Raw genomic sequence first — 22,386 nt, 5'->3', positions numbered from 1 at the left:
AGGGCGCGGACCATAGAGTGGCGCGGGGTAGGCGGGCGCTCCGCCGCGGTGGCTGGTGGGATGCGGGCGGGCTGTGGGGCGGAGCGGCGGATCGCGGCCTGGCGGCGGGAGCGGCCGCGGCCTCAGGTGAGCGCGGGGAAGGGGCCGCGTCCCCCGCGGCGGCGCCTCCGCCGCCACAGCGCTGCAGGGCCTCCCCGTGCAGGGCACAGCCTCGCCCCCCGCCGCCGTTTGCGGGGAGGGGTGTGCAGCCGGTGTGTGGGGACGGGAGAGGTGTAGCCTGGGCAGGAGCCCCGGGACGCCGTGGTGGGGCCGTTTCGCGCACAGCTTGATTTGTTTTTAAATCAAAGCAGGGATTAATTTGAGATGCGGACAGGGCCGCGCTGCTGGGGTAGCCGGCGATGCGAGGAGGGGATGGAGCAGGAAGTGCTGTCCCCACTAGGCATTCCTCGGATGCTTTTGAAATTGCGGCACCCACCGTGGCTGCCGGGAGCCGGGGATGCGGCTGGGGAGCACGGAGCGTCGAGAACACCGAACCCCTGCTTTGCTTTTTTTTGTCGTTAATTACTGTTCTTAGGTCAGAGACTTCATGGTATCGTGAGACTTAAGCATGATTTGGAAGTGGTTTAAATACAAACGTACCAGTTTGCTGTGCGTTGGCAGTATGTACACAATTATACTTGAGTTCTGAGGGTGTGAGGCAGAGCTGCCTATTTCCTGATGAGTGATCGTGGCTAATATGTTTATCTTTTTAATTTAAAGAAGCCCCTGTTTTTCACAATTATAGCTCGGTTTAACAGTGCTTTTTGACACAGTAACTCGGCAAAAATACTGTCAAACGCTGCTTGTATGGAAACATCATCCCTAAAACTGATCATTGACGGAATGGTATCACTGCCTCCTTTGTGCATTTCAAGTAGCTGTTCTCATTGATAAAACACTGTGAAAGGAAGTTGTTTAGAGTCATGTGTTAGCGTTGAAATGGAGCTTTAAATAAAATATTTAAGATTAGAGCTTTAGGTTCATGTGTTGCTTTTTCTTGATCTTTTAAGCATAGTGCTGATACAGGTGGTTGAACTCTTGCTTAGTCCTTGTTCCTTTTGCTGTGCATATGTGTGCTGTTGAGTCACAGGCATGTCTCAAATTTTGATGCATTCCCAGTAGTAATCCCTGTACAGTTTCCTTGATTCAGGTACAATACCAGAAGGAAGTCTGTAGAACTTATGAGCTCTGAACATCAGTTCCAAGCCAGAGCAGTGGCTCACACTTAGCGTGGTCTGTCTGCAAAAGTCACACCTGGGTTGTTGCATTTTCTGTAAATTCCATGTTTGGTGGAAGTGATACAGTCATTTTCCTGAATAAGAGTAAAGCGGAATTCTTAGTGTGTAAAAGAGAATTCCTTCAACTGATAATACCTATTTCTAATGAGGAAAAATGAAGTCACTTGGGATTGTTCATCTGGAGGAGGTTTCTCACAGTAGACGTGAGGACATGCCAGGAACAAAGCATGGCACACAGAACAGGCTGTGCTGGATACATTTGTTAGAACTCAGTGATTCACAGAATCATGCACTTTTTCTATTATTGTTGATGTGACTCAGATTTGATATTTCTTCCTTGGGTTTTGTAGTTCTTTTAGTCAGAAACCACAAATACTGCTGTTTTACTGAGATATCTTGAGATATCTGTCTGCTTTAAGTCTGAAAAGTGACTTCAGAATGCTGATGCTGTTGAGACCATTTCCAGCACTGGGAAACCTGTTTAAGTCTTTACTCCTGTCTGTGGCTATTAAATACTGCCAAAAAGTATCTGAGTTATATAGCCACTGGTGGAAGGAAGAAGCCTCATTTGAGAAGTCAGGAGGGCTGTTCTGCTTGTGGAGATGGCTGTAAGGTCACTCTGAAGTGATTATTTGAAAATGTTGTCTGATATCCTTATATGGACACTCTTTGTACATGTTTGTAGTGCTTTCTTTGTGCTGGTTCCTATTGAGAAGCTCCCAGTCTGCCTGTTCCTCACAGTTTACTTCTTGCATCCTGACAGGAACAAAGGAAATGACCCATTTTCCTTCCTCTCTCTTTCTCTCTCACCGGAATACTGCTCTTAGCACAGGACAGTGGGATGGCACGTTCCAGCTGCAGCTGAACTCAGTGGCACTTTGCTCCTTTACACTGCCAGCATCAAATTGTTCAGGATAGGAATTTGTAGGAATCCAAAATGACACTTTGTTGTGTTATCTGCTGTTCAAAACCAGATTTGAACATTCCTATGGTGTAGCGCAGTGTCCCTTTATTTCTGCTTGGCCTGCTAATTAGAGCCCAGCATTATTTACAGATAAAGTTTCATGGCTTTTTGTAATTTGTTGCAAATGTATCTTATGTAGTCCTTTCTCCTTGAACTGTTTTGTATGTGCTGTTTTGCATATCTCATACTGATTGAAAGAGTACTTTGAAAATCTAAAGAAAACAGAACAGATACACTTCTTCCTCTGGTTTGCCTTAGTTGTGGGGATTTTTTATATATTTTGTTCTGGACAATTGATAAGAAATTAGCTGCTACAATTTCCAGGTGTGTGAACTCCCTAGAGTGTTGTCAGAGACTCAGCTTCACCTTGGTTTGGTGTTGGAGTCAGCTGTGTGCAGACAGAGCTGTGGGTTTCGGGATTGCTCCAGCGCCAAGCTCTCACTTGTGAGCAGTGCTGAGAGTGCTGTGCTTGTTTGGTGCTGTGAGAAGATTTAACGTGTGGCATTTTCTTCATTCTGAGCTTTTGATTTGTACTGCATGGTAGAGCTTTGGGAAGGCAGCACATGGTCATGGGAAGTTTGGTGGAATGATTTTCGAGGAAACCTCATGAGGGCAGTATTAGGAATTGCAAAATGTCAAGGCTGAGCAACTGAGCTCCCAAATGAACCCTGGCACCTTAAGTGTTGTGGAACAGCAGGTGTTTCTGTGGGGTTTTTTGTTGTTGTTGAGGTAACTTTTAGCTAGCACATTTCTATTCCAACAAGAGACATTCGGAAATTACTAACTGGAAGTATGAGCTGCAGTCATGATGTGATCAGAGCAGCTGGGCTGCTGCTTTGGCTACAGCAACTTTTCAGTCAGAGTAAGACACAAGGTGATGTGGTTTGCCTTGTAGGAAACAGGTTTTGTAAGCTGTACTTGTGGAACAGATAATTTTATGAAAAAAGTTCTGTATGTGATAACAGACTAACTTTGAAGCTGAATGTGTCATAATCAGTTGATGGCAATTTTGACTCTTGTGCTTTTTAATCAAGTAACTTGAGTAATGCTCCAATGGATGTGACTATATGGTCAGTTTAAAGTAGAAGAAGGGAATTTGCCATACATACTGAAACCTGAATCATTCCCCTGTGTCTCCTTTATCTATGGACAGAGGGCCTGGGTGGCTTCTCCTCCGTGAGAAATGGGTCAGGTATATCTACACTGGCACTCAGTAACTACGAGCTTTTCTAAACTCTTGAACTATGTTACTAATTTTATTGACAAGGTGACAACAGAGGTTTCCAAACTTAGAAACAAGATGTCAACAGAGCAACCAGTTACTTCTTTCAGTGGGGTTGTGAGTGTCTTTAAGGATCTGTGACAATGATTGGCTGGAGGCTGGAATGAGTATTTGCATACTGGTCACAGGAAAAGAAGTTCTGGTTTTCAAAACCATTCTGAAGGGATGCTTTCCAGGATGTTTTGAGGAATACACAGTTAGAGGCTGACAGATCATTAGAATGAGGACCTCCCTGTTTTCCATGGCAAAGGATGCACTGGGCTTTCGTTAGTAAGCAAATGAGCTGGGTATGGGGGAAAAGTAGTTAAAGGAGAGAAAAAACCAACTTTCCTTGCTTATAAGGTAGGTGGTACCTGCACAGCTGCCAGGATTTTAAATGCCTGCTGCAGGGCAAATGAAATAGCATGGGAGCTGAAGATCTGTTTTCTTTAGAACTCCAAGCAGCAATTATGCTAACTTCAACTTTTCCTTCAGCCCAGAGCCTGGACTCTGCCAGGATTTGACTGTCAAACTGCCAGTGTCAGAAACTGGACTGTATCCTGCTAAAATGACTCCTGCTACCCAACAGGAAGGTCTGAACACACAGGTGCCTGCATAGGTCACTTCCCTACTTTTCCAGGCCAAGAGCTGCATTGTCAACAAACCAAGCTGTGAAGTGCTCCTGCCGCTTCTGTGTTTCCTGTCTCTACTCTGGAGCTGCTCTAAATGAAAGGGCTTTGCTTTTGCCCTGATAACTAATCTATAGCACAGCTAACATCCTTGAGTAAAGAGATAAGGGCTTGCCAAAGTCCAGCTGTTCTGGGTGTCTGAAAGTAGAGAACAAATCTCTTTTGATAGTCCTTCACACTGCCATGAATTTTGTGTCCAAAAATTCATGGGTTAGCCAAGTGTAGTGTCCTATTCAGCAACAGCACTTTGAAGCCACTGAAAATAATGTTATGTTCTGATCCTTACCTGGGAATCATGTAGGTGTCCTGTTCTCATGAGAATCTTTGGATGTGGTAGTAATTCTCAAATGTAATGTTTGGACAACATTTGCGTTACATTTGCTATCTGTGAACCATCCTTCTACAAAGACAGGATGGATGAAAGTTTGTTATGATACTAAATTTTAATATTTTGCATTTTAAAACAATTTTTCTGTTTTGAAATTTTTAAGTATTTAAAGTAAGTACTCCTGTGATTTATTTCAGAAGGAAGGCATTTTGATTATGGCTTGTTTGTTCTGGTAATCCTTGAGTATGTGACATTTCATGCTACTAGAATAGAATGTGATTATTACATGCAGCTGATCAGTTCAAAATTGAAAGTAATGTCATCTTCAAGTCAGCTAACATGGCACTATGGCTTTTTTTCTTCCAGTGTCTGAAACTTGAAGTGAAGAAACATGTCTCAGTCAGGTGAAAAAGTAAAGGTAAAGAGATGGTTGCATAGCCAATATTTTGTCTAGAATCCTTTCAACTTCTGAAAACATTTGTAGTTTTACTGAAATGCTAAAATTGTGAATAAATTATACCTTATTGCTTCAGATGTGTTTCTTAAAAGGAACTGCTTAGTAGAAACAGAGATTGTATGTGATCCTAGTGATAGACTTTCTGGTGTTCACCAGACATTCAGTCTCTGCTTGCAAAGTTAAAATTGTACCTTCACCTAAGGAAATTTCTTGTGACAAACCTTCATTCCTAATGTTTTTACCCAAACCTTCATTCCTAATGTTTTTGCCCACCTGGATGGGCTTTAAAAGGGTTGTTAGCAAATAAGTAATTACCTCCTAAATGATTTCCCTTGTATCCCCCCACACCACTGGAAGTGTATGGCATTGTAAAAAACCTGTTCTCATCATAAGCTCATCTGTGAAGAAGACATCTGGTTCCACGTAGCCCACAGGTCCCTAAATCAGGTGGCTGCAGTTCTTATTTAGGCTCCTATCAGGTTTTCAGTCAGTGGGTAACAGATGTTGGAGCAGACTCCCCTGTTTATAGCCCAAATCTCTTTGATAAGTTTTTCAGACATGTTTCTTTTTCCTGCTTTTGTGTTAGAAGTCAAAGATTGTGAAGATAGGTGAACAACTTAAGCAGCAAAAGATACAATCACACAGAGATGTATCTCAGTAATCCCCCCCTTAGTACAATGTTCTTGTTTTTTACCTGTAAGCATATGCATTATTTTTATAGAAGATAGTAGCAGCAGATACCAAATTTTAACAGAATTTTTTATATTGGGCTGTATTTATTTCTTAAGATTAATAATAGTGTGCAAGCTTGCACTTGCAGATTTTGATTTTGATTTTATCCAAGGGGAGACTTTTGTTTGTGTAGCTCAAGGTACTTATCTGATTTCTATTTATATCAGCCTGCTTGGTAAATGAGCCTTTTTAAGGTCTGCTTTGCTATTGCAGCAAAAATGGTTTCATTCTCTATTCTTCCTTGTGCTTTATGTACCCCTGCACTTTATTGTGTAGAATCAAGTAAACTATTTTTCAACTTTTTAGGGGGAAAGGGATCTCATTTATATTCAACCTTTGTTTTCTTGTCAGTTTTCCGACTCGGCAGGCTATGTGGGATTTGCTAATCTGCCCAACCAGGTTCACAGGAAATCTGTCAAGAAGGGCTTTGAATTCACACTCATGGTGGTTGGTAAGTGAGCACTTTAAGTATTTTTGACTGTTATACAACAACATTTCTTTCACATAGATGTGTACATCTTCCTACTTAGCAATTTACTGTTCTGCAGTAGAAAAAGCTTTGAATCTCTATACACTTTCTAATTCCATCTGTTACTGTTTTGTCATGTTTAGTGGGAGGGAGTATTTATAGTGATTAAAGATGATGACTTGGAGCCAACAGGACATTTTGGCATTCCTGATTCATCGTCAGATGACAGGGGTACTTGTTTAGTCTTTCTTTCACTCATTTCCCCAGTGAAGGCATGAATGCACACAGTGAGTGTCTTGCTGTTGAAATGGTGATGCTGCTGGTGTGTTTTCTGCTGTTTACTGACTCATTCTGGTGTCAGAGATAAACCTGTCATTTGCCTGTTCTGTCAATGAGCACCTCTGAGTCTCTTGGATGGAGAGTCCTTTAGGCATAAAGCTCTTGTTGAATTATGTTTACATTAAATCAGTTTAGTGGTTTGCATGTGCAAAGGGAGTCCACAGTACTGTTACCCTTCTGTAACAGTGCAAAATGAAAATGTGCTCTGTAATACCATTTGGGATTACTTGGTGACAGTATTCAGCAGTGTTTGTGAGATAAACAGGTAATTTGTGATAAATGTAGAGTTCTTGTGTCATGTAGTTTGTGATGAGAAATACAAATAATTTTTTTCATCTCTTAATATCAGGTTAGTAGCCTCTAAAATAATACAGCCAGTTGGTCTAAATGCTGGCTCCTTTGATTCCTTGAGTTAGGAAGCAAGCAATTTTTTGTAGCTCAGATTTAGGAGTTAAATATACATGTTTAACTTCATTACTTAGATGTAGGACAAAATTTATATCATTTGAAGTTACAGAATTATAAAACTTCTCAAGTGAATTTTGAATAATTTGCTTTATTATTTTCAGTTTCATGGAACCTATGTGGGCTTAAGTGTAAGGGTGCAAAACTTGACTGTTAGTTTGGAATTGTTTTACTCATTTGTCTTCCGAGCAGTGTTCCAGGTTCAATTTGTAGCTTAGGAAAACCTTCAAGCTCTCAGAAATTTTCAGCAAGAGTTACAGTTCCTGATTTTTAAGTTTAAATGAAAAAAAGCTGTAATTTCCCTAAAGTAACTGAGCTATCTCTAGATCTATAGTCCAAGTGCTGTATGACCTTTCAGCTTTTATTGTGACATCTGTAACAGTAAACTTACAATTTTCATGTAACATTTATGAAAACACTGGAAGCTTGTTTTTCCGGTGTTTTCAAAGTGCTTAGCTGAACCTTTGATGTTTTTATATCAATAGCTAGGGTGGATCCTGATGAACAAATTATTTTTCCTCCATAATGTGGCTTGGAGAAAGACAAGGTGGTTTAAAAATCTTGGAGTAAAAAGTGTATATGCTTAATAACCTGAATTATTTTGTTTGTAGGTGAGTCTGGCTTAGGAAAATCCACTTTAATTAACAGTCTGTTCCTGACTGATCTTTATCCAGAACGTTATATTCCTGGAGCTGCAGGTAAATGTGGTTTTGCAGTTCCTCCAGCACACTCCACCCTATAAAATTTCATGCTCTTTCAGTTAATATTGCTTCCTTCTTTACCCATTACACCACTTCATCATGCTGTATTTAAATTTTCTAAATTATGTTTTGTTGAGCTGTCATTTTCTTACTTAGATTTCCTTTCAAAGACAGCTTTTGTTTATCAGCTGCTATTAAAAAAAAAACACCTCCCAAACCTTTTAGGTATCAATACACCTAAATGTGGTTTTGCTCTAATCCCCATTTCTTCTTACTGCTTTTTGTCTGTAGTGCCTTAAATCCTGGTTAGAGGTGTAAATAACCTTTTGGCAAAGAATCTATTGTGCTTTTGAGTATTATTATTTTATTTTTGCATATTGTCATAAGTAAACTCATGTTTTACTTCATTGTTTCTTGTTTACTTACAAAAACATGGCGTTAAATTCTGCTTACTACTTTGTGTATTTTGATAAAATATTTTATGTCATGCAGGTTACAACACACTTGAGCTTGCAGTTCCTCCTGTGGGGGTCTCTGCAGGAATTGATAGGCAAATAACAATCCAAATGTTCCTTTATTTTAGAGAAAATAGAGAGGACAGTTCAAATTGAAGCTTCTACAGTAGAGATAGAGGAGCGAGGGGTGAAGCTGCGTTTAACTGTAGTTGACACACCAGGATATGGAGATGCCATTAACAGCCAGGACTGGTATGTGTGTCAATACTGCTTTGTTAATAAAGTGTCTGTCTTACACAAATGCTATTCCAGTGTGTCTGGTATTTTCTACAATTTCCAGTTTAAATTTTCTAACCACTTCTGATGTTTTTAAAAGTTTTGTAGGGTGTGTCTATGATTCTGCCTCAAAATTCACAGCCTCTCCTTCAAAAAGTTTCTCTGAGCACTGCAGTCAGCTTTTTGTCTCTATGGCCATTCCAATAGAACAAAATTCTGGTGGGTGGAAACTTTTTGTCTTTTACGTTCTGTGTCTCTGACCCATCCAGTTTCCATGTTTTTAAGACAGTTCTTTTCATTCTCTGTCCTCTATAGGTACTACCAGCAACTTGGGTAAAACTGGAGGTTTTTTATCAGGAAGTTACCACTTGGCTCTCTCTGGCCTAAATATCAACGACAGTCTTTAATGGATGAAAAAATTGTCAGTAGATACATTTGAAAATATACATAATTGCTTTAGCCTAATGATTATGAAGAAAGAAATCTGTAAAGCAGCTAGAGAGAATGGGGCAATTTGTAACAAACTAAATTCATAAATGTAATTTCCAAATAATCACATTCAGGCAATTCTCTTTAACTGTGGAAAGCTGATGAATTTTTTCAAATAAAGATGAGATATCCTTACAGGGATGCTTCTAATTTCAGTGGATTAAAACTTTGAATTTTCACATTTCACATTTTAAGAAGTGCCAACAATATTTATTTTACTCAGTTGTTAATTTTGTTGACACTTTATTTGTGGTGGTGGTGGTAATCCCAAGGCAAACAAGGATCATTGTGCAGAGAAATGGAACATAAAGTTAATACAGATTGATTTGAGTCCTTCAGTTACAGACCAGGAAATAGATAAATAGCAGATAAAATAAACATATATAATGCTAATAGAATGTTTTGCAATCTTTCAGTGACAGAATGATGTATCTGCAGTGTTCTTATTATCAGATGGCTTTTCTCTTCTTTCTATGGTGCAGATGTAGGAACACAGCAAAAGTGAAGGCAGTGAAGTTCTGTAATACCCTAAATGAAAGTCTGAAAGTGAAGCTCTAGTGAGATTTTTATTTTCCTCCCACTTTTCCTACTTTAGTAAGTTGAAAAAAAAATGGAACTTTTGGAATAACACAAAGGCATCTTTCTGGGCTGCATCATGGCCTTGCTTATTTTGTGCACTGTTGACTAGAGCTTCCTTCCGCTGGAGCTGAGAGCTCTGCAGCCTGTGCATTGTGTTATAGAGAGCTCTTCCTGTTGATTGTGTTCTAATGCCCTTTGTTTATTCTGCTCTGATGTTTCTTAGAGACCTACGTGTTCAGATTTTCCCCTTTCTTTTTGGAAGTTTTCTGAATAGAATCATTCTGTGGTGATTCAGAGCTGAGTAGAACAATTTATATGTAGTTTTATGTGACAAATCTGAAACATCAAATGCACTGCAGGAGCAAATAGTACTTACAAAATAAAAAGATGCAGTTAGTGGTATCTCTTTAGTTTACTTATGTCACATGAAAAGCCTTTCAGCCACGGCAAGTGTCATTTTGACAAAGTCTGTTAATCTTTACAGGATGTCTCAGGGACTTGGATGGGCAGACTCTTTGTTTTGAGCTGTAGTGAAGACTAAGCCAGTGCAACCACCTTCCTTCCTTGCTAGTTCAGAGGAAGGAGCAAGTTCATGTTCTTGAACTTATGTTTCTGTTCAGGAGCGTTTACTGCAGTTGTGGTTCACTGGTAGATAGTGCTGATCATGACCCAAGATTTATAAAGCCCTTTTTTTGGGAAGGCTGCAATTCGTGCAGACTGTTTGTTTTTTGAGGTGACAAATTTTCCTAAGGGTATTTTTGAACACAGGTAAATCAAACTGGCACAGTGTCTCCAGGAGACAGCAATCACTGGGAGAGTTTCAAATATCTTTCTCCTGAGTAGGTTCCCTAATGGCTTTTAGTCTCTGTGCATTGATGAAAGGGCTAAATTTTAGAGTCTGACTTTCAGGGATGGGAGCTGTGGTAAATTTTTATGTATTTTGTGTCAAAGAAAAAATACTGATAAGGATTTTGTGCTATGAAGAGTGTGTCCAGGAGGTCTATTGGATTGGAAAAAAAATAGTGTTGGATTGGGAAATGATTTGTTATAGATTTGATAGAGCGTACTTTCTGAATTAGAGCTTGTTTTCTGGATGCTACTGTGCTTAAAACAATATGAAAGGTAAGGTGGAGGTGAACCACAGTTAACCATGGTGATTTTTTCAAGATTGTGTGAAGCTTTAGTGCTGGCTGGAGTTCTGTATTCTAGCATCAGACCCACACCTCGGATTGCTCATGGCATCAGTTTAGGGGTGTGTTTGGAGAACAGCAAAATTCTTTGTGGTGGGAGGTTTGACGCATTCAGCATCTTTCCATGCATAAGTACATTGGGATCATGAGAAAAGTGTGTCCTTAAAATAACATGTTCCATGAGAACAGAGGGGATCTAATCAAGGGAGGAAAAAAATTGCTTTTTGCTTATATTTACTTTGATATCTGGCCTCAAAAAAGTGGTTGACAAAAACAGACTACAGGTGAACTTGTTAGATATTGCTGATCACACTATTTCATCTTGCTTGCAGTGTCACAGATCATTCTTTGATAGCTGCTCTCAGCTCTTTGGCTGCTGCTAAATTTTTTTCTTTCTTATTTTGCTTTTTTTTTTAAAACTGACTAAGGTTATATTTTATGGGTTTTGGCAGCTTGATAATATTGTTCATTTTCCCCCAGTGGGCTTAGATGCAGCGTTTGTGTTGTTTGCTGTTACATACAGGATGTGCTATCTCCCAAGTACTGACAGCACTGTGGTGTAAGCCAGGTGTTTCCCGGAAGCCAGGAGGTACAGGACACTGACACCGTATTTATGGGGAAAATTGTAGCTGTTAGCCCTAGAAAACTGCACGTCAACTAATTACATTGCCAGAGAAATGTGTGATAGTTCTTTCCCATTGTTAGTGTTTGGTTTCTGTCCTAATATTTGTATGTCTTCAGTCTCGTTACCTTTTACCAGCTATGAGAAGTACTGAAGATTAACAGGAACAAAAACCATATTCTTGTGTTTCAGCACATTTAGGTATTAAAATGCTCTTTTCTAATGAGTAGCACTAAGGTCAAAACCCAATGAATTCCATCTTTTGCTTTGGTGTCTTCTGTGATATGACTTAGAATAGCCAAATCTTGCAATGATGTAAATGTGTGTGTGTGTGTATATTCTACTGTGGATTTATTCCTTCTTAACCCAAAAGCTTACTTAGCTTTGGAGAATCAAATTCCCTCCAGGATCTCTTCCATCATTCTTGTTACTTTCTTTTATTCTTCCCTTTGCAGCCGTGCAGCCCTGGGTCAAACGTTGCTGCCTATCGCAGTGTTTGCCAGCATTCTGTGTTCATTTTCCAAATTATTAAGTTTCTGTTATCTGCTCTGTTTCCTCCTTAAACGTATCACATCAAGTTTGTGTTTTCTCAGTAACAGAAATATGGATGTTCCTATTTTTCAAGCTTTCTGCTTAGCTTTTTCTCAAGTAGTTTAAAACATGTTCATGATACACAATCATCAGCTGACATATCTACGTCAGCTGTTCACTTCCCTTCCCCTGCAGTACCTAATATCAAGTGTCCTTTTATATAAATGGTGTTTGCAGGTGTCTGCATGCTCTGGAATGGCTTAAAATGATCTTAGTTATGTGCTGTTTTCTTTTCTCTCTAGTTACTGCTCTCTGGGTCTGGTTTATCTGTGATCAGATTTTATGCTCATTTACTTCTTTGTAGGGAATATTTTAAATTGCCTTGAACTAAGTAGGAGTTTTTTTTCTTTGCCAACAGAAAGGAAGGTAACAAAAATAGCTTAATAAATCATGTGATGCTTAAGTGCATGACTTGCAAATGTATTTGTACTTAATTCTAACAGAATACCAGAATTTTCATAGGTAACTATAGAAACCTGGCTCTAGGGTCAGGGTTGTAAATCAAGAGGCTATCCAGGATATGTCATTCATCAGCCAGTTTAAAAACAAATATTCAGCCCCTACCCCAGAAAAAAAGGCAGAAAAATCCTCGGTCTTCTGTCCCTGTGTTGTCTCAGCACTGAGTGCTTTTTTTCTGAGCTTGCACTTGAACTTTTTATCCAGTGAACAAAGTAACACTTGAAATTGGCTCTAGGCATAAGTTGACACTTGGTGGTTGTTATGAAAACACCCTTTTGCATTATCAAAATATTTTTCCTCAGTACTAGATAAAATGCTAGGAAGTTGAATTTTCTGTAACAGCAATGTTTTTAATAAAGTGTGTTTCTCATTATGTTCTTATCTTTTAATGATTCTTTCCTTATTATTTGAAGCTGATGTAAGATGCCTGTCTTTCTTCCCCCTCCCATACCACAGCTTCAAAACAATTATCCACTACATTGACAACCAGTTTGAGCGATACCTACATGATGAGAGTGGTCTGAACAGGCGCCACATCATAGACAACAGAGTGCACTGCTGCTTCTACTTCATCTCTCCCTTTGGGCATGGGTAAGAAAAAGCTTGAGCTTTTCTACTTTAGGGTATTGTACCTTCATAACAGATCATAAGTCTGTTCATTACTTGAAATGGTAGCTTAGCAGTAATGTTAATTGAGTTACCAACCTGTCAGTTAGCCAGTGCAATTAAAACAGTCCATGGAGATTAGTGCTCTCCCTTACTTCATCCCCTTTTGCATTTAATGTTGTTTCAAGGCAGTACTGTATAGTTTGTCACCCAGAAACATAAATGCTTTTAATACCCACTTCATTATATAAAGACAGTTTTAATTACAACTTAAACTTTGCGCAACCAAGTTGATAAGCAAGGGCATTAAGTTTAATGGCTTAAGCTTAATTTATTATGAAAATACTCTTTATGTGGACACTTGAAAGAAATAATTTTTAGTACATTTGGTCTGATATAAAACAAACAATACAAGACTCCATGCCTATTTTAAATCTTTTTTTTTTCCCTGCTTGTTGGCAGACTGAAGCCATTAGATGTGGAGTTCATGAAGGCTCTTCATGGAAAAGTCAACATTGTCCCTGTGATTGCCAAGGCTGACACCCTGACACTGAAGGAGAGGGAGAGGCTGAAGAGAAGAGTAGGTCTAACACTTGATCATGAGAACAGACCAACCCATACAATATTAAAGCCAAATATAAAGTAATTTCAGACTGAAGAGGGGTAAATTATATTGACCAGGGACTTAATCTTGGGGAAGTGTGAGGTGGGAAATCTTCACTGAAGTCTGATGTGCTTTGCCAGTTAGACTTGCTAAGAATGTGGCTGTTCTTGGCTTCATGTATCTTAGCAAAGCAGTGCACCCAGTAGCAACACAGTTTGTAACAAGGGTTCAGACAATCCTGAAAGGGGAGGTGGAGATGTTTCAGACTGGTTTTCTGAGAGCACTGGCCTGAGTGCCCCTTAGTGCTGGGAGTGCATTAGGTATGTTCTGAGGGCATATCTTCAGTTTCATCCAGGAGGTATTTGGGTTGTGCACTCTGCTGCATGGTTTGTAGCAAAATGTGGTTGGAAACTTTTAAAATAAGTGGTACATGGTTCATGGTACAAACTGAAACACTAATGCAGAGAGAGGACAGTTGGGTTAATGTATGAGAAGGGTGCTTTTGTGGCTCCACTGTTAAGGGAAAATGCATGTCATTGTGTGAACATTTTGTGTGCTGGGTTATGTGTTCACCTGAAACACCAGCACATACTCGGGGTTGTAGTGGAGACAGTCTGTCTTTCCAGACAGTAGTACTAAAATAATTTGCTTTGCAAGATTTACTCAGCATCTTGAAATTTTGTTTTTTGACAAACCTTTCCAAGACAGCCCAGCTTTTGCCAGATATGACCTTGTAGCGAATTAAATGGAGTAATGTCAATATTTGTGGTTGTACAAGTCTTTAACCTTACATTGAATTTCCATTTTATTGCATCATCTGAGCAATGAATGTAAATATTTAATCTGTTCTGGTTTATTCTGTTTGATTGAGAATGGCCTCATGCCCCTTGTTAAAGGAATGTGTAGGTGGTGCAATTGTATTATGTAGGCTTAGAGGTGCCCAGTAACATTTGTTGAGATCACAAGCTTTGCCACGTTCAATTGACTCAAAACCAGTACAATAATTTGTAAAGTCTAGTGGGTTTGAACCCTATAAAGCCTATGAGTTTTTACAAATTTAATGACTTATTCCTTAGGTAGTGTAGGGATAATTAGTACTTCTAAATTGCAGTCTGTATTTTACACCAGAGTAAACCTTTTATAAGGTAAGATATCTTTTATATTATATTTTCATACAGGGCATAACAGTTTTGATTGTGACCCTGTGGCTTCCTGTAGGCCTTTAGAATGATTATTAGATCTTTATTCCAAGGGTGTTTGTGTTGGGAGTATTCTTCTATTTTCTTGAGTTTTATTTATTGGGAAAATAGTATAGATAAAATCATGCTGCAAAGCAGCACATTAGCTGAACTCCACCTAAATTCAGAGGATTTGTTTGGAGCGTTTTTGAGTGAACCAGTGCCACAGTGGCAGGTGTGGCCATGGTTTGTGTGGGCACTCCATTTGTGTGAAGAACTACATTTTGACAATGTGAGGTACTGCTGGCATTGCTGCTGTGTTTTCTAAAGCTCAGTGATGTAAGAAAACTTGCCCAAGAGATGGAATGGATCCTTCGTAGCTGAGAAAGTTAAAAGTGGGGATAGTGTGACTGTATGAACCTTGTCTGCAATGCAGGCAAAGACACTGAAGAGAGGAGGAGATACTTATACAGAAATGAGCAGCTTTATGATGAACCAGGTGAAAGGAGGAAGGAAATTTTAAAAAGTCCATTCATTGAGACAAGAAGAACCTTTGGATCTTGCTGGGAGAAATTCTGTCCGGGCTCTTGAACTTTAATTTTGTTCCTCCACAAATACTATAAGGTAACAACAGGTGCACTGCATTCAAATTGAAGGAACTCATAGGGAAATCATAAAGCAAAAATGTGTTTGATTGTGCAGGTTTTATTGCTTTTCCTTTTCTGTTGCTGTACTGACTTTGTGAAAGATGTTTATCGCACATTGTTTGTGGAGCTGCCACTTTTTTTGTAAAAGCTCTGTAATTTACCCTTTCAGCAGTGTACTTCAGGCTCAGTGTTCATAGTTGCTTACTTTTTGGTTCAGCATTTGGGAGCAGAATGATGTTGAAAGATTTGAAGGAGGCATTTAAGTGGAACATTAATTATTTTAAAATATAATTCACTGGGAATTTAACTAACTTTTAATTAACTAATCTTTAAAACAGTCTGGACTTAGACATATGGACACCACATTTATGCACTGCTAAGTACAGCAATTTGAAGGGCATCTGTAGTCTAAGGGAGTGGTTAGGGAGCAGGTAAACAAGTTTTCATTATTTTTATACTGCTGGCAAAGGTCACTCTGCAAACTGAGTTTATATTAAGTCAAATGTATAATGTGCTTCCAAAGCTTTGAAAATCAAAGCTACTGTATATTGTTCTAACTCAAAGCATCTTGGCCAACAGAGTCTCTAATCAAGAATAGGAATCAAAGTCCTGCTTTGCTGACGCAGCTTGAAGCCTTACTTTTTTTAGATGCTTCTGCCATTTGGCCATCAATCTGAAGTAAAATGTTTTTGTTTTGCCGCTATGGACTAAGCAGCAAGATTAGCTTGTGGTGCTTGCAAAGGAAACCCAGCTTGGAGTAATTCCTGTTTGGGCTTTCTGGAATTCAAAGTTATTTTTTCAAACTCTTGAGTGGGAAGAAATGCACGACCGTTTCACAAGCTGTGCCATGCAAGGGTGCTAAGGAAACATGCTCAAAAGAATGACTTCATGAGAGGGGAACTAATATTTTGACTTTTTTTTTAATTTCCCATGGGAAGGCTAATCTTTAGGAACACAGAATCCTCTGAGACCAATAAAATTCAGATTTGAAGAAGCAAAATGCTGTTTCATTGTTAGGAGCATAAAATACAGTTTGTTTTTATTGCAATTCTTTTTCCTTTCAGGAAAGCACTAGGTTTAACAGCTGTAATATATTATTCTAGCACCCCTTGCTGTTGGCTTTCCCGTTATTGTTCCACTTGCATTTTATCTCAAAGATCTCAGCCAGATTAAATGTGCTTTCTTGTTTTATGCAACTACTTAAAGGCATCGAACTGCAGTGCTGCCCCACCCATCCCAGCTGTGCATCTTTTATTGTCATTTGGTGACAGTTCATGTCTCTTTCATTTTGCAAAACAGTAACAAAATCCATTGATTTAAATGTCATTGTGTGAATGTCTTAATTGCTTATTGGCAACACTTACTCCCAGATTTCTTTTCTCTCTATAAAATATTGCTCTCTGTGCAGGTGGGGGCTCGTGGTACTTCGCTCAGTGCGCGCGTGTGTGAGTGCGGGGGATGTTTACATACCTGGCAGGAAAACATTGTCAGGGAACAGCTGTGCCTCATACATGGTCTTTCCTCTGCTAATGGTCTGGAGAATTGTTTTCTTTTAAACACCTGTTAAATAACCAAGTTCTGGTTGGACAGTTTTCATTTATGCTGTAGCTGTCGGTTGCCATCATGACAGAGGATGGAGGGACCCAACAATGCTTGGAGAAGGCTCATTAAGACCTCTCCATTTGAAGTCTGTTTGTTTTCATGCTACCAATTTCCAGTTGTATACACAGTAATGGCATCACAAGTCCTTACATAGGCTCTTCTGAATATTTTTACCATTGCTTCAAAACTCTCTCTGATTTTGCCCAAACTTGGTCTATGCTGAGAGTTCATTGAGCAGGGCAGCTGCTTGGTTCAGGTGCTGTTGGTGGGGTTACAGTTGCTGCTCTAGGCAGTTTGCACAGTTCCCCTGTTCTGCTGAAACATCCAAGATCCCTTTGGAGAGTCATTGTGGAATCTCAGCATTCTTCATGCTCTCCTTATACCACCACACTTCCTTTACTGAAGTAGCTCTTCAGTAAACTCTTGTCAGTGCATTTGATACAGTGACAAGAGCTGACCTAAGTATATTCAGTAGTGTGGAGCAGAAACATTCTCTTTGGTTTTGAAAAAGGAATTGACTTGTGCCACCTTTTGAAACCGCAAAAGGCCTGGAGTTATGCTGGCTGCTCACCCCTGCAGTGATTTCATTAGGAAAAGAATGTGCCCGGGAATACAGATACTGTATTTTTTATGTTACCCTCAGACATTAATGACAAAGAAAACTGTTTAAGAACAGGGTCTTTTTCTTAGTGGATTTTTAATGAATTTCTTCACTTTAAGTGGATAAGAAGCTTTTATCTTTTTTGATTCAAGAGGCACTAGGCACTATCCTCTGCATTTTTGAATGTATCAAATGCACCAAAATATACTTTGACATGGGGTGAATGGTTTTGATTCTGTCACTGATGAATTCTTTCTTGTTACTTTTACTCTTTTTTCATATTAACCTCACTTTGCTTCTGTATTTGCCTTGTAAATCTTCTGGCATTTTAAAATTATTTACTTGCTGTGTTTTCCAAAAATACATTTATCTATTGTGCCTTTTAAAAAACCTTCAAGCCTGTGCTATTTTGCAGTTTGGACACTGAGTCAGGTGAACATTTGTGACAGACTAGTTAATCAATTTCATATATTTTAAAGTGAATATCTCTCCAATTAAATAAGAGTATTATTCTTTCTTTTTTGCAAACTTTCAGGTTCTGGATGAGATTTCTGAACATGGCATTAGGATTTATCAGCTCCCTGATGCGGATTCTGATGAAGATGAGGAGTTTAAAGAGCAAACTAGAGTTTTAAAGGCAAGTTTCACTCCTAGTTTATCATTTTGCTGCTGTAGTTCTTCAATCTACAACATGCCTAAAGGTACTTTATTCCTTTCACAATGTGTTGAAAATTTCAGTTTCCTTTGTGTGTTGACTTGGAATTATAATCCCTTTTATTCCAGTCTCTGCTTCATCAGAATTCCAAGTGTAGTGTGTCATGACTTTCTCTTCTTTTCTCTTTTAACTGTAAACCACTATTCACCTTGAACTAGTATTTGCAATCTGTTTTCTGACTCAAACGTTTTAACATGTGAGCAAGGAGAGAGATTGTGGGTGTTATGGTTGCTGTACTAATTAACAACTTGCCTTGTGTTAAAGCAGATAATCAAGGTTTTACTGAAGTAATTTCCTCTTTGTGCTTGCAAAGGTGTTTGAAGAATGTCTGAAATTCTCTCTAGCTACTTCACTCTGCATCTGAAGTATGTTTCTGTTGGCTGTTCTCCACGCATGATGTTATGTCAGATGACACATTATGCCCAAACTGTACTTTAACAACAGTCGAGTGTTCCTAAAGCGAAGCGTCATTTCCTTCTGGGCCTCTGTTAAAACAAATAGGTCCTAACACAGCTGCAGGTGCTCATAAGGAGAGGTTCCATTGCCTAGAGTGGGATTTGTTGGTTTTTTGATGTGAGAGGGTTTTAGTAGAGAGTTTGTCAACATTTCTTTTCCCCCTCTCTTGTCTGTTACTTGAATCGCTGTGCTTTCTTTGAAAGAAAGGCAAAGCAAAATACAAAAACTAACCAGCCAAAAATCAAAACAGTAACTTGTTTTTTCTGTCTCAACTAGGCTAGCATTCCCTTTGCTGTTATTGGATCCAATCAACTTATTGAGGTGAAGGGAAAAAAAATCAGAGGCCGCCTGTATCCCTGGGGAGTTGTTGAGGTTGAAAATCCAGAGCACAATGATTTCCTCAAGCTGCGCACAATGCTGGTGTGAGTAATGGTACAATGATCCCATCTCCTGTGGTGACGTAACTGCCACGATGACTGAAAACCTATAGCAACGTTCATTCCTTAATTTAAAACTAGCCCTGATGCCAGCTAAAGGTAGAGCTACATTTTAGTCCCCTGCAGCTTGTTTTCCTGCTGTACCCTCCGATCTCTCAATTCAGACAATATTTTCTATATTTTATGTTGCCAGATGTATGTGATGGTTTTATACCTTATGTGAACTGATCTGATGGCTATACATACCAGCTGAAGTTTATTATAGTGCAGTTGGTGGTGAAGAGAGGCTTTTAAGATACACTCCAAAGTGATGAATATTCCAAAAGCAAAGTGCAATTTTCTTGGCAGTAGGGGAAATCCTTTGTTAAATATGATACCCCACCCCGTTATGATTTTAGCCAATACGGATATTCTGCCTGCGTAAATGCTTTTAAGTGATTTTTTTTTTTTTTAAAACTGTGTTTGGCTATTGTTGGAAATGAGTTCTGTTGTGTCATTCCAAATTGGGTCTGTACTGGGCAGGGATTGCCCTCTGCTGGGCACTGGGAGCAAACGGGTTTTCTTTTTTTTTCTTGGCGATTGGAAATTGTCAAGCAATGGCAGCTGTTGCGCAAGCCAAGCAGCTCCACCTAGTTCCCAGTTACTAATGATGTTTGACAGCACTTAAGAGTAATAAAATACTTTTGGAATTAAAGTATCTTTCTGAATTTCTGTCTTTGAAAGTTCTTAACACTGCAAAAACTGGTATAAACAACTCATCCGAAATAATTAATGTCCAAGAGGAGGGCAGCATATTTTGGGGTCTTTGATATTGGTGGGGCACTTATGAATGAATTAAATGTCAATGAACTTGAAAGCAGAATTCTGGCTGGTTTGGTCTGTAAGGATTTACTTTTCTGGTAAATATATCAATTAGACAAAAGAGAAACAGAAGATGAAAGGGTGTTTTCCTTTGCTTTGCTGAGTGTTCAGTAGCCCTTTGCATGTTCTAGGACACACATGCAGGACCTGCAGGAGGTGACCCAAGACTTGCACTATGAGAACTTCCGTTCCGAGAGGCTAAAACGCACTGGCAAGTAAGTGTGTGCTGCCCTGGGCTCTGCTGCTCCTCACTGCCCACTGACAGGGGTCTTGCTCTTCCTCCTAACTAATCCTACCTGTAAACGATCACTTCTGATGAGATTTCAATCTGTGGATTCTGAAATTTGTATGAAATGCTCTTCTTGAAGAGGAATAATATATAGGAAACTGCTGTGCTTATAAACAGCTTAAATCCCCTTTTCTCTATGCTTTTAATTGGAATGTGCAGGAAGAAGGTGCCTGCAAGCAGGGTAGGTTTTTTGTAATGATGTCTGCTTGAAGAAAATGAATGCTAGTGGGCAAATTTAAATAGGCCCCAGTCTATCTCCTTAGGGAGGTATTGCTTCTCTTGCTCCTTCATATGTAGCCAAAGAGAGAAGTTTAGACTAAACAATCTTTTCTGATAATTTATGTGTTTTATGGAGTTTATTATATCTTTTTTAATTCTTGGCAAGGTTGTCCTTGACAACTTAATGCAAAAAATCCACAACTACCTTTGCTGCATCTTTTTGGATAGTAACTTGCTCTTGTTCACATTCCACTTGTTCTTCAAGTATTCAGCAAAGCATTTTGATGCTAAATAAGAATTTAAATAGCCTACACAGCATTTTAGTTGTTGATTTTTGTACCATGGATAGATAGTGAAGGAACTCTCTTCGTTAAAGTAAATTGCAAAAAAAAAATCCATATAGCAATAAAGAAATCAAATATTAAGTAGTGGAGAGTGGATAGCAGGAGTCTCTGAGGTAAAGATGGCCTTTTACAAAAGGGCAGCATGATTTTTAAAATGTCCTAATTTGTCCTGTGTGGAAGAATGTAGACTTTGATGATATATTAATTGAAATATGATTCTTGCATCTCTTCTTGGAGACTTTTACTTTTGTATTTTATGCTGTCAATGCATTCTTTTCTTCAATAGGCCTGTTGAAGAGGAAGTGGTAGACAAGGATAGAATCCTCCAGCAGAAAGAGGCTGAGGTAAGAGGAGCTTTCTAAAACTTGTTATTTAATATAACATGCTAGGTTCCAATTTCAGTTTTCTGCATCAGCTACTGCCTGTGGCAGGTAGGATTGGAGTTGTGCAAAATGACAGGCATAACCTGACCACACAAGTGGCCCTTACAGTGTTTTGTTTATAGTCACTTGCACTGTGGATGGGAGGTGGTGTGCACTCTTGGTTGCAGGCAGAATTTTTATCATTTCCTGTTTGGTGCTAATTTGTCATAAGGATATTTGCTATTTTAGGTATTGAAATCAATTTATGTTTGTCAGCTGCACATGCTGGGTGCTGTGGTGGGACAGACTGGCAGTCTCATGTCATTTCAGATGTGCAGGTGCTTACTGCAAGCACATTACCAGTAAATTTATTCTTATGTCTTGTGGCTATGGAGTAGAAATAGTCTCTTGAGTCGTAAAAATCCCATAACATAATTAATATATGTGTTTTTTCATCTTAACCTTGACTTACATCATAGTATTTTTGTTGTGTCTGTCAGTTTATGAAATTGGCTGTTTTCAAACTCTGATTTCTCACTCTGTTTCCAAGTTATTGCTAGGCCTTTTAACTTAGTATTTTTATGTTGAAGTTACAGAGACAGAAATTTTTAGCATGGTATTAAAATTCTAGCAGTACGCTGCCAATGCTTATACTACTTGCAGTGTGAAAACTGAAGACTTGCTGCCAATTGTAAGATAGTGGGTTTTTTTCTCTTTATCCTTCTTTTATCCAATTCAGCTTGGACCCACATCCATAACTGCAGGAAAGATCATTGCACATGTGCAGTGATTTGGAATAAAAAAAACCCTACAGTTTTGTGCGTTTCTGAGGTGGAAAATTGATTCCCATATATGGAATTTTTTGAAATTTGCTTTGGTCTGTACATTTCCTTTTTCCCTTATAGCATCCATATTTAAAAATATCTGACTCTGGTTAGCTATTGGCTAACCCTGGCATGTTGAAATAGGAAAAAAATTTCCTATAAGGAAATACAGAAGCAGCTGATTATCACCATAATTAGTAGTTAATAATATGCATTACTGGAAATTGAGTGAGCTGCATATTTATCACTATATAACTGTATTTCAGCAGCATAAGCACACTTGATGACTGTGCATGTA

The 22,386-nt window shown here is 38.9% G+C and overlaps 1 protein-coding gene across 2 annotated transcripts in view; it reads left to right on the top strand.

Annotated features, from left to right (window-relative positions):
- The first annotated feature begins 65 nt into the window (after positions 1–65).
- The window catches only part of LOC121339009 (septin-2), a 35,084-nt gene continuing 12,763 nt past the window's right edge, over positions 66–22,386 (top strand). For both annotated transcript variants that reach the window (XM_041410433.1, XM_041410434.1), the window contains exons 1-11: positions 66–126; positions 4,886–4,937; positions 6,060–6,159; positions 7,593–7,679; positions 8,266–8,389; positions 12,800–12,934; positions 13,412–13,529; positions 18,117–18,218; positions 19,029–19,174; positions 20,182–20,265; positions 21,189–21,246. In XM_041410433.1, the coding sequence (XP_041266367.1) occupies positions 4,911–4,937; positions 6,060–6,159; positions 7,593–7,679; positions 8,266–8,389; positions 12,800–12,934; positions 13,412–13,529; positions 18,117–18,218; positions 19,029–19,174; positions 20,182–20,265; positions 21,189–21,246 (981 nt within the window). In that variant the 5' untranslated portion in view covers positions 66–126; positions 4,886–4,910. The remainder of the gene's footprint in view (positions 127–4,885; positions 4,938–6,059; positions 6,160–7,592; positions 7,680–8,265; positions 8,390–12,799; positions 12,935–13,411; positions 13,530–18,116; positions 18,219–19,028; positions 19,175–20,181; positions 20,266–21,188; positions 21,247–22,386) is intronic.

The sequence above is a fragment of the Onychostruthus taczanowskii genome, unplaced genomic scaffold (genome assembly GCF_017590055.1).
Source record: "Onychostruthus taczanowskii isolate IOZ18803 unplaced genomic scaffold, ASM1759005v1 scaffold32, whole genome shotgun sequence".
NCBI classification, from domain to species: Eukaryota; Metazoa; Chordata; class Aves; order Passeriformes; family Passeridae; genus Onychostruthus; species Onychostruthus taczanowskii.
This window is presented reverse-complemented; position numbering and strand designations above follow the sequence as displayed.